This window comes from Mus caroli, chromosome 15 (genome assembly GCF_900094665.2).
Source record: "Mus caroli chromosome 15, CAROLI_EIJ_v1.1, whole genome shotgun sequence".
NCBI classification, from domain to species: Eukaryota; Metazoa; Chordata; class Mammalia; order Rodentia; family Muridae; genus Mus; species Mus caroli.
This window is the reverse complement of record NC_034584.1, coordinates 52,153,331-52,165,283: the sequence shown is the minus strand read 5'-3', so window position 1 is coordinate 52,165,283 and position 11,953 is coordinate 52,153,331. Positions and strand designations below refer to the sequence as shown.

At 45.7% G+C, this 11,953-nt stretch overlaps 1 protein-coding gene and 1 non-coding gene across 6 annotated transcripts in view; both read right to left on the bottom strand.

Annotated features, from left to right (window-relative positions):
* Wdyhv1 (WDYHV motif containing 1) overlaps nt 1-8,591 on the bottom strand; it is a 19,393-nt gene extending 10,802 nt beyond the window's left edge. For 3 of the 5 annotated variants that reach the window (XM_029469440.1, XM_029469441.1, XM_021183928.2), the window contains exons 1-2: nt 8,374-8,591; nt 911-1,010 (exon numbers count right to left, since the gene is read on the bottom strand). In XM_029469440.1, the coding sequence (XP_029325300.1) occupies nt 911-1,010; nt 8,374-8,462 (189 nt within the window). In that variant the 5' untranslated portion in view covers nt 8,463-8,591. Of the gene's footprint in view, nt 1-902; nt 1,011-8,373 lie in introns of all 5 variants that reach the window. The other 2 variants (XM_021183931.2, XM_021183929.2) reach the window with 1 other exon arrangement.
* LOC115029498 lies at nt 2,625-2,751 on the bottom strand. Its single transcript, XR_003835067.1, has one exon. It is a non-coding gene; the product is annotated as a small nucleolar RNA SNORA11 (small nucleolar RNA).
* Nucleotides 8,592-11,953: the final 3,362 nt, after the last annotated feature.

Below are 11,953 nucleotides of genomic sequence, written 5' to 3'. Positions count from 1 at the left end.
AAAAAAAAAAAAAAAAAAAAAAAAAAAAACAAAAAAGGTTTGGATTAGGAGATACAAGGCTAGTCAAGTCATGCCTTCCCATTCAGTTATTCATGAGACCTCTTTGCATCTTTCCTTCTTCATGTTTTTGGGTTGTTTTTCGAGACAGGGTTTTTCTGTGTAGCCTAGGCTATCCTAAAACTCACTCTGTAAATCAGACTAGTCTTGAACTCATAGATTCGCCTGCCTCCGCCTCCGCCTCCGCAATGCATCCACCACTGCCCATCTTCCTTCTTCGCTTTTATGTGGAGAAAGTTAGCAGGTCATGGCAGTACATGCCTGTAATCCCAGCCTTGGCGGCTACAAAATGAATGTGCGGCTACAGTGCCTTAGGTAACATGAGCCCTATCTCTAGAAACAGAAGTGAAATCACTAAAATAAATCTTGCCTGTTTCATAGAACTATTAACCCCAAATGAGATGGCACAATGAGTCACAAAAGTTTACTACAGCTCTACTTAAACTTCAGAGACAAACCTTTACTTCAAATCTGAGTTGCATGACTCTAACAGTACAATTTTTAAAAAGCTCTAAGCCATACAAAGAGCATACCTATAATCCCAGTACTCAGAAGGACACTAAGTCTGTGGCCACTCTGGTCTACACAGTGAGTTTCAGGTCAGCCAAGGTCTACAACACTTTGACACACTGTCTCAAAAAGAAAGGAAGGGAACGCAATCTGCATAAATACGCCATCACATAGTTCATCTCCTAGGAGTAAGGGAATGAATACTTCTAAATTGAATCTAAATGAAAATAATGTTTGAAAGCTTGCTGTTCCAAAGCATATAGACAGCACAGCGTCTATACTGCACTTTGCTTCTGAGGTCCCCCTGAACCTCATCTCCTTCTGCAATCACTTACCAACTTACCATCTTCTTCTCATTTGATATGAAGACTGCATGGCACTCCTCCAACAGATACTGGTTGTGTGTTTTGATGTATTCACAGAGCTTCCAAATGTTTTCCTCACTGAAATAAAACAACCGCTTAATCAATATAATTACAAGTGAACAGCTGTCTTTTGGATTTAAACAAAAAAAATCGATGAGGCTATAACTAGAGAAGACCTTAACCACCTCCTCTGACAGAGGGCTAGCAGGTGGCTTTAGTACAGTCAACAGCTGCTAGCCAACCTGTGTGTGTGCACATGTCCAGAGGGCCCTTACCTACCACAGAAGGCTGACTGTGGCCAGTAACACACTAACTCAGGACTCCAGAAGCTGAGGTAAGCAACTTTGCATGTTCTGGCTTCTCTAAGCACCTGCTTTTCTCCTCTGTAAGACTCACATTCTTACACCACGCTATAACCCTCTACAAATCCCAGTACTGGAGAGGCATATCTCTTCGAATTCAAAGCCAGACTGGGCCAAATAGTAAGGACCTGTTTCAAGAATAAATAGGGCTGGAGAGTTGGCTCAGTGATTAAGAGTGCCTGCTGCTCTTCTAGAGGGCCCTCGTTTGATTCTTAGCACCACATTTCAGCTCACAACTGCCTGTAAGTCCAGCTCCAGGGGAATCTGACACACAAACACAAACTCATATACACACTCACATACATATATAAATTAAAATAAACCAAAAACATTTCACTTTAAAAACAAAAGAAAATAAAATAAAGAAAAAGAAATCATTTTTAAAGTCTTTTAGAAGTTGGGCAGTGGTGGTACATATCTCTAATCCCAGCACTCCAGAGGCAGAGGCAGAGACAGAGACAGGCAGATCTCTGTGTTTGAGGCCAGCCTGATCTACAGAATGAGTTCCAGGACAGCCAGGGCTAAAGAAATCATGTCTCAGAAAGAAAAAAAAAAAAAAAAAAAAGTTCTTTTAGAAACTGAAATTCACCTTTTCTTGATCTGTCCCAGACAAATCTCTCCCTATGTGACAGGCCATTAGCCATCTGACATAGTGAAAACCCACCTAAGCAGTGCTCAGAGTGTCACACTGAGTCTCCTTCCCAAGCACAGGCAAGAACAGCCACTCCTAGCTGACTTCCCAGCTTAGCTTCTGGGTTCCTAGCTCTGTGTGATGAATCACAAACACCTCTGCTCAGGGTGTCAGCACCAATTTCTAGTCATCCACACCTCACTACCCGAGAGAGACTGAAACAGTGTGCAGGAAATTCATGAAATTATAGTAAACCAAAACTATTACAGAAATATACTTTTCTATTACATTTGGGGGGGGGGGTGATTTATGGATGCTCAGTGCATAAGTGGAAGTCAGAGGGCAAGTTTTCAGGGATTGTGGATTCCAGGGACTGAACTCTCTGGTCCTCCCGTTTGGTGGCCAATACCTTTAGCTCCCCAGGCCCCATCCACCCTTTTAAAAAAGATTCAGCGAGGGCAAAATAGCTCAGAGGGTAAAGGCCTGCGTGCACTCCTGGGGATGCGGGTGGTGAAGAGACAACCAACTCAGGTTCAGTCTTCATCCTCAGACCACCCATGGACTACTCACACATGAACCAACTATGCTCTAGACATCCCCCACCCCCACCCCCCAGCTAAGTACTGGAGCATACCCGGTACTGAGTCCTGTCTGTCCCACTGGGTTTGCCTGGAAGCCATGTGGATGAATAGGGGAGACACATGTAGGGGATCCATTCACAGAGAGGAAATTGCTTGTGCCCCTCATTACAGTGGTCCCAGATTCTTCTTGGGTGTGTTGTAAACAGAGAAGCCATTCTTCAGGCCCCCTGCTCTGAGCACACCCCATAACATCTTTATCCAAGTTCTGAGAAGACGTGTGTTGGTCTGGTCTACAGGAATTCTGAACTTTTAAGCACACACAATCTTCAAGGGCATATGAGACACAAATCATGGCTAAGTGCTTAGATAATGAATTAATGGCTACAGATGGAAAGAGGCCTACGGGCAAAGCACCAATTATCCCAGAGGGTCCATTAAAGATGCATAAAGAAAGCACAGAGGAGGGACTCATTAACTGAGAGAGAAGGGGAAACAGCAAAGGTACAGGTCAGCAGTTTCTCCTGTTTGCCTTGTCCCCATCTCCATCCTGAAGGTGGTTTGGGGTTAATGCACAGTCCAGGCGTCTACAAATAGCATTAGCAAGCAGAATACATGATATGGCTTGAAGACATACTGCCTGATATTTGTCAAGTTTCTGTGAATGTTACATAGGGTAAAAATAAATAAAATGTTCCAGATAGTGGTGCATGCCTATAAGCCCAGCACTCGGGAGGAAGAGGCAGGCAGATCTCTGAGTTTGAGGCCAGTCTGGTCTACAGATAGAGTTTCATGACAGCCAGGGTTACACAGAGAAACCCTGTCTCAATAATAGATAGGTAGCCGGGCGTTGGTGGTGCACGCCTTTAATCCCAGCACTCGGGAGGCAGAGGCAGGCGGATTTCTGAGTTCGAGGCCAGCCTGGTCTACAAAGTGAGTTCCAGGACAGCCAGAGCTATACAGAGAAACCCTGTCTCGAAAAGAAAAAAAAAAAGAAAAAAAAAAATAGATAGGTAGATAGAGCTGGAGAGATGGCTCAGTGATTAAGAACACTGACTACTTTTCCAGCAGACCTGAGTTCAATTCAGGAGGCAGGGTAGGTATCTCTCTTTGAGTTCAAGGCCAGCCTTGACAAAGCAAGTTTTTGGACAGGCAGTAAGATCCTGTTTTATAGGAAAGGAAAGAAAGGAAGGAAGGGAGGGAGGGAGGGAGGGAGGGAAAAAAGAAAGAAGGAGGAGGAGAAGGAGGAGGAGAAGGAGAAGGAAAAGGAAAAGGAAAGGGGGAAGTGTGGTCTGGAGTGATGACTCAGCAGTAAAAAGCACTTGCTGCTCTTCTCAAGGACCCAGCACTAAATCCAGTCTCGGGGGATCTTCTAGCCTCCTGGGTACCAGTTACTCATGTAGTGCATGGACATACATATAAACACATTAAAAAAAAAAAATCAACAGCCTTACACTCCTCCATTGTACTACCTGTAAGTCCAACTCTGAGGTAGAACCCTCGGGTAAAACTCAAGAGTTTTACAAGCTCTCAGATGACTCTTCAACACATTTAAACAGAAGAGTATGAAGTTTTGAGCAATATGAAACCAGCAGAAGATGAAAGAGTGTTACTTTCCCTGTTGCTATGGCAACATCTTTTTGTTTGTTTTTCTTTTTTGGTTGAGATAGGTTTTCTCTGTGCAGCCTTGGCTATCCTGGAACTAGCTCTGTATACCAGGCTGAGCCAAGGCATGTGCCACCTCCACCCAGCTGCCAACATCCTAAGGAAGGGTCTATTCTAGCTCAGAGGGGAAGGCATGCAACAGCTAGATGCCTTGTATCTATTGGCAGTCAGGGAAGCTGAGAGACAAATATGGTGCTCAGCTCTGCTTCTCATTTTTACTCAGGCAGGGACATCAGTCCACAGAATGTTGCCCACTTTTTGGGTGGATCTTCTATCTCCATTAATGCAATCTAAAATCTCCCACACAGACACGCCCACAGCCGACAGGTTTATCTCCCAGGTGACTGTAGATCCTGTCAAATCAACAATATTATCCATCACAGAGAAGTAGGCAAACAGGCCTATTAGGAAGCCAACAGACACCACGATGGCCGGAGAGCTCAACTGCAGCTCAGGAAGCCAAAAAGAGACCACCTATTTGTGGGAATCACATCTGGAGTTTACTTTGACTGACTTCTTGCTTGCAGTTAATGATGAGTGAGTCTGCTTACATTTGCCTTGGCGTGTTATGCATATATGTCCTTGAGAGACTAAGTCTAAAGCCTTAGTCAGACATAGATACTGTGTACCATATAAACTCCCCATGTAAGCATTTGTAGTCATAGTTCAACTTCCTGTCATGCTTTTGTTGCTGTGAAAAAAATACACTGGTTGCTGGCATGGTACTGACCAGCAGTCTTCCCATATCTGTCTCTTGCATCTGCTTTCTGCCTTTCCTATAATCACCCTCACTTCCATAGTGGTGGTTTCTGCTTTGACTGACCAGCTCTCGCACCTACTGGAGAGATGCCACCTCCTGTCCCTCCTCCATTCCATTTCACCATACCCCTTACTGCTCCTAGGAACCCTCACTGCATGTATTCTCGGAGCTTCTGAACAGTCTTTACTCCATGCCTGAAATGACCTTCTAATATCCACAAAGCGCCTATGCTTTTCCCTCAGATGTCTGTTCAGCATTATCTCATCAACCACGTTTCCCTTAAGTATCCTGACATAAAGTCATCATCTTTTCTCTCATCCTATGGTTCTCACAGTCTTTACCACCAACCAAACTTAGCTTATGGATGGCTGTCTGCTTTCCCCTCATTGAAATATAAGAATTGGGAGATCCTGACATGCTAAATCTGGCATGGCCTTGGTAGGACAGAATGATGATCCCTGCCCCTAGGACAGGGCTAGCAGGTGTGGGCATAATGCTTGCTTGTATAATTATGGACATTTTTTCACACTCCTCAGAGGAATGCCCTCCTCCCAGTTAACATCAATGACTCCATGAGAATCAGAGACAGCAGGAGTCCAGAAAACGAAGGTGTGGCTAATGTCTCAGCAAAATGGTAAATACTGTGACCCTCAGGACAGCCCTTAAGGCTGTGGGAAAGAGCTCTAAATACATGAGTTTGAAAATATATAATTTCTCAACTCTGCAAAAACATAAGGATGCAATATGAATTGTATAAGAAGCTTCACAGAGGGCTGGTGAGATGGCTCAGTGGGTAAGAGCACCCGACTGCTCTTCCAAAGGTCCAGAGTTCAAATCCCAGCAACCACATGGTGGCTCACAACCATCCGTAATGAGATCTGGCGCCCTCTTCTGGAGTGTCTGAAGACAGCTACAGTGTACTTACATATAATAAATAAATCTTAAAAAAAAAAAAAAAAAAAAAAAAAAAAAAAAAAAAAAAAAAAAAAAAAAAAAAAAAAAAAAAAAAGAAGCTTCACAGATCTAAATAGACAAGAGGCAGCTACGCTATGTGACGCAGATTTCTGAGTTCAAGGTCAGCCTGGAACAGATCAAATTTAGGTCCAGGAGTGGTCAGGATGGTAATCTCCTGACAAGGTCCAAACTTGCTAAATTTACAAAAGCAGCCAGATCTCTGAATTCAATTACAACGCTAAAAAAAAGGGGGGGGGGATCTGCTTGTAGTCTCCTAAGAATTAAGGGCCTGGGGTCACAGGATTCATAGGATAATCAAAGGGGAACCTGGACTAAATAAAGGAATTGATATGTAAATAAAAAACTGGGCTTTGGGTATGTATGAAATGAGCTAGCAGAAAGAAATTGATAGCAGTTCTTAGAGAGCTGAGCTGTCTGGAGAACTCTGGAGGTTGAGAACAGCCTTCAAGAATTTTCTTTTTTCTTTCTTTCTTTCTTCCCGCACCCCCTCCCCCTGCCCCAGACAGGGTTTCTCTGTATAGCCCTGGCTGTCCTGGAACTCACCCTGTACACCAGGCTGGCCTCGAACTCAGAAATCCGCCTGCCTCTGCCTCCCAAGTGCAGGGATCAAAGGCGTGTGCCACCAAGCCCGGCTAAGAATTTTTTTCTAACAGGATTTGGAACCTGGTGGGACAATGTAAGGAGGGTGACCACAGCTCTTTTAGATCTTTTCATAGCTCTTTTAGAATTTTCTCTAATAAGATTTACTGACACAGCTCTGTTAGCATGTCTCCTAGTAGCTAAACAGAAAAAGCTGGCAGAAGAGCGAACACAGCTCTTTTAGAATCTTTTTCTGGCTTTCTGATTTTGATCAGAAAACCCAAAAATTACTTTTTGAATTTTTCTAACAGGATTTCTGACTTGGTCAGCAAACCCACGAGCTATCCAAAGAGCTTTTAGAATTTTTAATATCAGAGAGAGCTGTCTTGAGCAGAAAGCTAGCTGTTTCAACCAAAATGTTTTCAGAATAGCAAGAAAAAGCTGTCTCAAGCAAACACAGAGAGAGCAGTCTAGAAAGCCACATCAGCAGAACATAGACCGCCAGCATGGACCAACAATTGGACTTCAAGTAGTTTTCACTGCTCCCAAACACCCCTTCTTTCAGAAACCCGGTCCCAGCTGAGGCCGGTCCTTGGCACTGCCAGGAAATTTATCTACCTTGTTTACTGCTCTATCCTCCGTGCATAGAATTAACCAACATACATTTCACATCCCTATGAAATATTTACTAAATAAATGAAAGACACAGAGTATATGTTCCAGATAAAAACTAGCAGGATTTGGAAAGCAGGCGGAGCAGATCTACAATACAACAGCTAAAAAAGAAGGGCTCCCAACCACCATGTAGCCTCCGGAGCTCATTCCACTTAGTTGTGTGGTCTGGGACAAACCACAACCATTCTATAGTTCAGCCTTTGTAGTGTCAATAATTACCCCAGAACCTGTCTCCAAGACATCGCTCTACCACCCCCTGTTCTCAATCTGTGGGTCATGGGGTTGAATATCAGATATTTACACTACGATTCTTAACAGTAGCAAAATTAGTTGTGAAATAGCAACAAAGTTTTTACAGCTGTGGGTCACCACAAGAGGATCTGTATTAAAGGGTCGCAGCACTGGAAGATTGAGAACCAGGGCAAGCACTTGGACTGGAGCTAAAGTGGTCACTGGTCAGTCATAGCTAAATGTTAAGTTCTTAGAGTCCTTGTTTGAGTGGCCAGCTAGAGTTGAGAGGAGTACATTTAAATGATCCTGAGGCTTCTCCTGAGTTGGGATAGCAGTCCCTACACATAAGGAAGGTGAGGCCTAGGGACAAAAAAGGCAAGGTGAATGGTGTTTGCACAAGCAGCCTAGGACACTAACCTCACAATCCCGGGGCCTTGTGTAAAACAGCAGCACACCCTTCAGTACCTCAGAGTTCTTCCAAGCTACAGTCACAACAGTACCTACCTCTTGGGATTACTGTAAGGTTCAACTGAGTTAATTTACACCATGCACGCAATAAAAAAAAAAAAAAAAAAAAAAAAAAAGCCTAGCATATGGCAAGGATGGTGCAAACGCAACCATTATCATCGTGCCAGTAAGGTAATCAGGGTAGCCAGTTGCCTGAACTGGATTTCCTACTACCACAAATTCTGTGTCTCCATTGTCTTTAAAATTATAAAGACGTATACTTCAACCTGAATCAATGCAGACTTCAACAGTCTCCAGCCTAACTCCCCTCCCTCCCTTGTCCCTATGCACTAAGACGCCCCGACTCCACCCCACTGCCCAGGCTCAGCTAAGGAGACCAGAAATGCGTTCCCCACCCTCCTCATCCCGGCGCTAAACCCGGGCAGTGTAGGCCGGGGGAGCATACAGAAGAGGGACGCATTGGTGGCGGCGCGCGAAACCGAGCATATTCCTGGGGACCGCGCCCGCGCTCTCTCACCAATAGCAGCTGTTGTAGACACATGCGTCCCGCGTAGGACAGGCCGGCTGGTACTGCGGGGCCGTGGCGGCGGGGCCGTCCCCCTCCATGACCCGAAGCTGTGGCTCACAGGACAACTAAACAACCCGCTGGCCGCAATTGTCGCCAGTCTCCCAGGAGGAGAGGACAACAGAGTAGGCGGCCAGGACAGTTTCCGGGTGGGAGAGCCGAGAGCCGGGTGGGCGGGGCCCCGTGCAGCGTGAGGGCGGAGCCCCGGATGACGAAGCCTGCGTGGTTCCGGGTGGGCGGGGCCTGAGAGAATGAGTGGGGTCTGAGGTGGGGGTGGGGCCTGAGGTGGGGTGGGGGTGGGGCGGGGCTGGTGGAGTGGGGGCTGGGAATGCGAATCTTAGGATGACTTGAACTGTGTAGTTCTTGCCAGGTTTTGCGTGGTGGGTGGAGCCTGTGGCAGAGCGGGATCCCACCCCCCACCCCCACCCCTTACCGGGACCCCAAACCAAACCGGTTCTTGAGCTACGCTGCGTGGATCTCCCATGGAGGGATTGCTTGTGTTGTTGCCAGTATTTAGATATGAGTTTCCGGATACACTTAAACTCCAGCTAAGGTTGCCCACTGTGTGAAACCAGAAGAAACTAAGAGATGCTTGGGCACACACGAAAGCTGAACCTTTAGAACAGGAACCTTTAGAGCAGGAACCGAGAAAGAAAGGCGAACGGGGGGGGGGGGGGGGAGTGCAGTGCACCCAGATCTCACCATATTGTAATTTAATTTCTTCTCATCTGGATCTCTCTCCCTCTCCGTGTGTGTGTGTGTGTGTGTGTGTGTGTGTGTGTGTATTTTAAAGAAAAAAGTTTTAACCGGGTGTGATGACAGACACCTAAAGTCCTTGCATGCAGGAAACTGAAGCAGGAGGATTGCTTCAAATGCAAGGTGAGCCTGGACTACAAAAGAATTTTCTTTAAAAAAAAAAAAAAAAAAGATTTAAAGAGTCTGGATAGCATTTTGTGTTAATCATATTTATTTCCAAAAGGGAAGACACCAAATTGCTAAAACAGTGTTTATTCATAGTGAATTAAAGACATAGAGAACTGTCTCTATAGACATCCCAGTTTCCTGTGTGTGCTGTAAGTGCTCAGAGAACCTCCCTGCAAACACGCTGGACTTCTTAAGATTAGTTTATAGGCCACCCACAGACTCTCAGCCTTCTGAGGCCCCAACCCCATAAAGTGCTGTGCTAGTGGTATTCTGGTGAACTTCAGCTGCTTTCCAAAACCCATAAATCCTACAAACTAAACATGTGTTTGTGTCTGTTACCAATTTAATGTTTCAGCTTGAATGAATACTCCCTTCAACAGAGGCTGGGAGGCAGGGAGTGGCAGTCACGAAGCCTCTCTCTTGGTTAGTACAAAGTGAGTGTGAAGTTAAGCTTTCTCAGTAGAAGGATGGAAAGAGATTGCAAGGGAAAAAGGATCCCTGCAGTTTCTAGAGGGGACCAGAGCTAGTTGTGTGACCATCCTGCCCTCCAGTGGAGTCAGCTCTGGACAGACACCAGAACTTGAGGAAGCCTGCTTGCAGTTGTGGGTGGACAGCAATGGCCTTCTGTCTTAATCAGGGTTTCTATTCCTGCACAAACATCATGACCGAGAAGCAAGTTGGGGAGGAAAGGGTTTATTCAGCTTACACTTTCACATTCCTGTTCATCACCAAAGGAAGTCAGGAAGCAGGAGCTGATGCAGAGGCCATGGAGGGATGTTACTTACTGGCTCGCTTCCCCTGCCTTGCTCAACTTGCTTTCTTATAGAATCCAAGACTACCAGCCCAGGGATGGCACCACCCACAATGGGCCCTAATCTGCCCTGGATCACTAATTGAGAAAACGCCTTACAGCTGGATCTCATGGAGGCATTTCCTCAATTGAGGCTCCTTTCTCTGTGATAACTCCAGCCTGTGTCCAGTTGACACACAAAACCAGCCAGTACACCTTCCATCCTCTTTCCTCCCTCCATAGCACTCTTGCCCCAGGTGCTGTGAGAATCAGCCCTGCTGCTTCTCAGACTCGCCCTCATCTGCCTCACACAACATCCAGCCCCACCCACCTACCCACACACACCATGGTCCAGGGGTTGCCTGTCTGCCCTGCAAGGGCCCATCATCCCACACCTGGCAACTCCAGCAAATTGATCTGCCTTCTATTAGCCCTTCCTCAATGAATGGGAACCAGTTTCAAGCTAGTGTTTATGTGGGTATTCCTCCCCAGCTATCCTAGTTAGGGTTACCATTGCTCTGAAGAGACACTATGACTACAGCACCTCTTACAAGGGACAACATTTAGATGGGGCTGGCTTAGTGTCAGAGGTTTCATCCATTATCATCAATGGCAGGAAGCGTGGCAGCATGTAGGCAGGGTGCTGGAGTAGCTGAAAGTTCTACATTTTGTTCCAAAGGCAAACAAAAGATTGCCTCCCAGGTGGCTAGGAGAAGAATCCCAAAGCCCACACCCACAATAACTCACTGCAACAAAGCCACACCTCCTAATAGTGCCACTCCCTGGCCAATGTGTATACAAATCACCACATTCCACTCCCTGGCCTCTATAGGCTTGTCCAAACATTCTAGTCTATGGGGGCCAGACCTACCCATAGCATAATGGAAAATGCATTTAGTCCAACTTCCAAAGTCCCCATAGTCTATAGCAGTCTCAAGGATGTTAAAAGTCCAAAGTTCAAATCTTTTCTGAGATTCATTCAATCACTTAACTGTAATCCCTATAAAGTCAAAATCAAAAAGCAGATCACATGCCTCAAACATCAAAGGATATACATTACCATTCCAAAAGGTCATAGTGAGGAAATACTGGACAAAAAACAAAAACAAAAATAAAACCCCCACCAAAATCCAGCTCGGCAAATTCTGCATCTCCATGTCTGATGTCAAAGAGCTCTTCAGATCTCCAACTCCTTTCATTCTTGTTGCCTGCAACAAACTTCTTTCTTCTGGGCTGGTTCTACTCCCTGTTAGCTTTCCTTGGCAGGTATTCCATGGCTCTGGCATCTCTAAAATCTTGGAGTCTCCAAGGGAACTTCAACTTTACAATCTCTTGTTCCAATGTCCGAAATCCACCCATGATCTTCGGGGCTCTTTCAAAGGGCTTGAGTCACTTCACTGATTCTCCTGCCTTCTGTAGCACTCTAGGCTTTGGTTGACTCCACTCCACTGCTGCTGCTGTTTTTGGTGATCATCCACAGTACTGGCATCTTCAATTCTCTGGAGTCATCCGCTGCAAATAGGCTTCACCAATCACCTCTATAGGCTCCCTTCATGGTGTCAAGCCTCATCTTCTTTGCATAACCCCTTCAGTCCTGGGCCATTAACTGCAACTGAGGCTACACCTTCACCACTGACCTTTCCTGGCCTCTCACAGCCAAGCCTCAGCTGCTCTCCAGGACCCTTTTGTGCCTCCAAAACCAGTACCACCAGAGTGACTCTTACACATTGCTAAGTCCAGCTGCAGCATGACCTTGGCTAGCTCTGAAACACAGCTTCTTTTTGTTTCCCAGAAGATGTCACCTCAGTGATGCTGGTC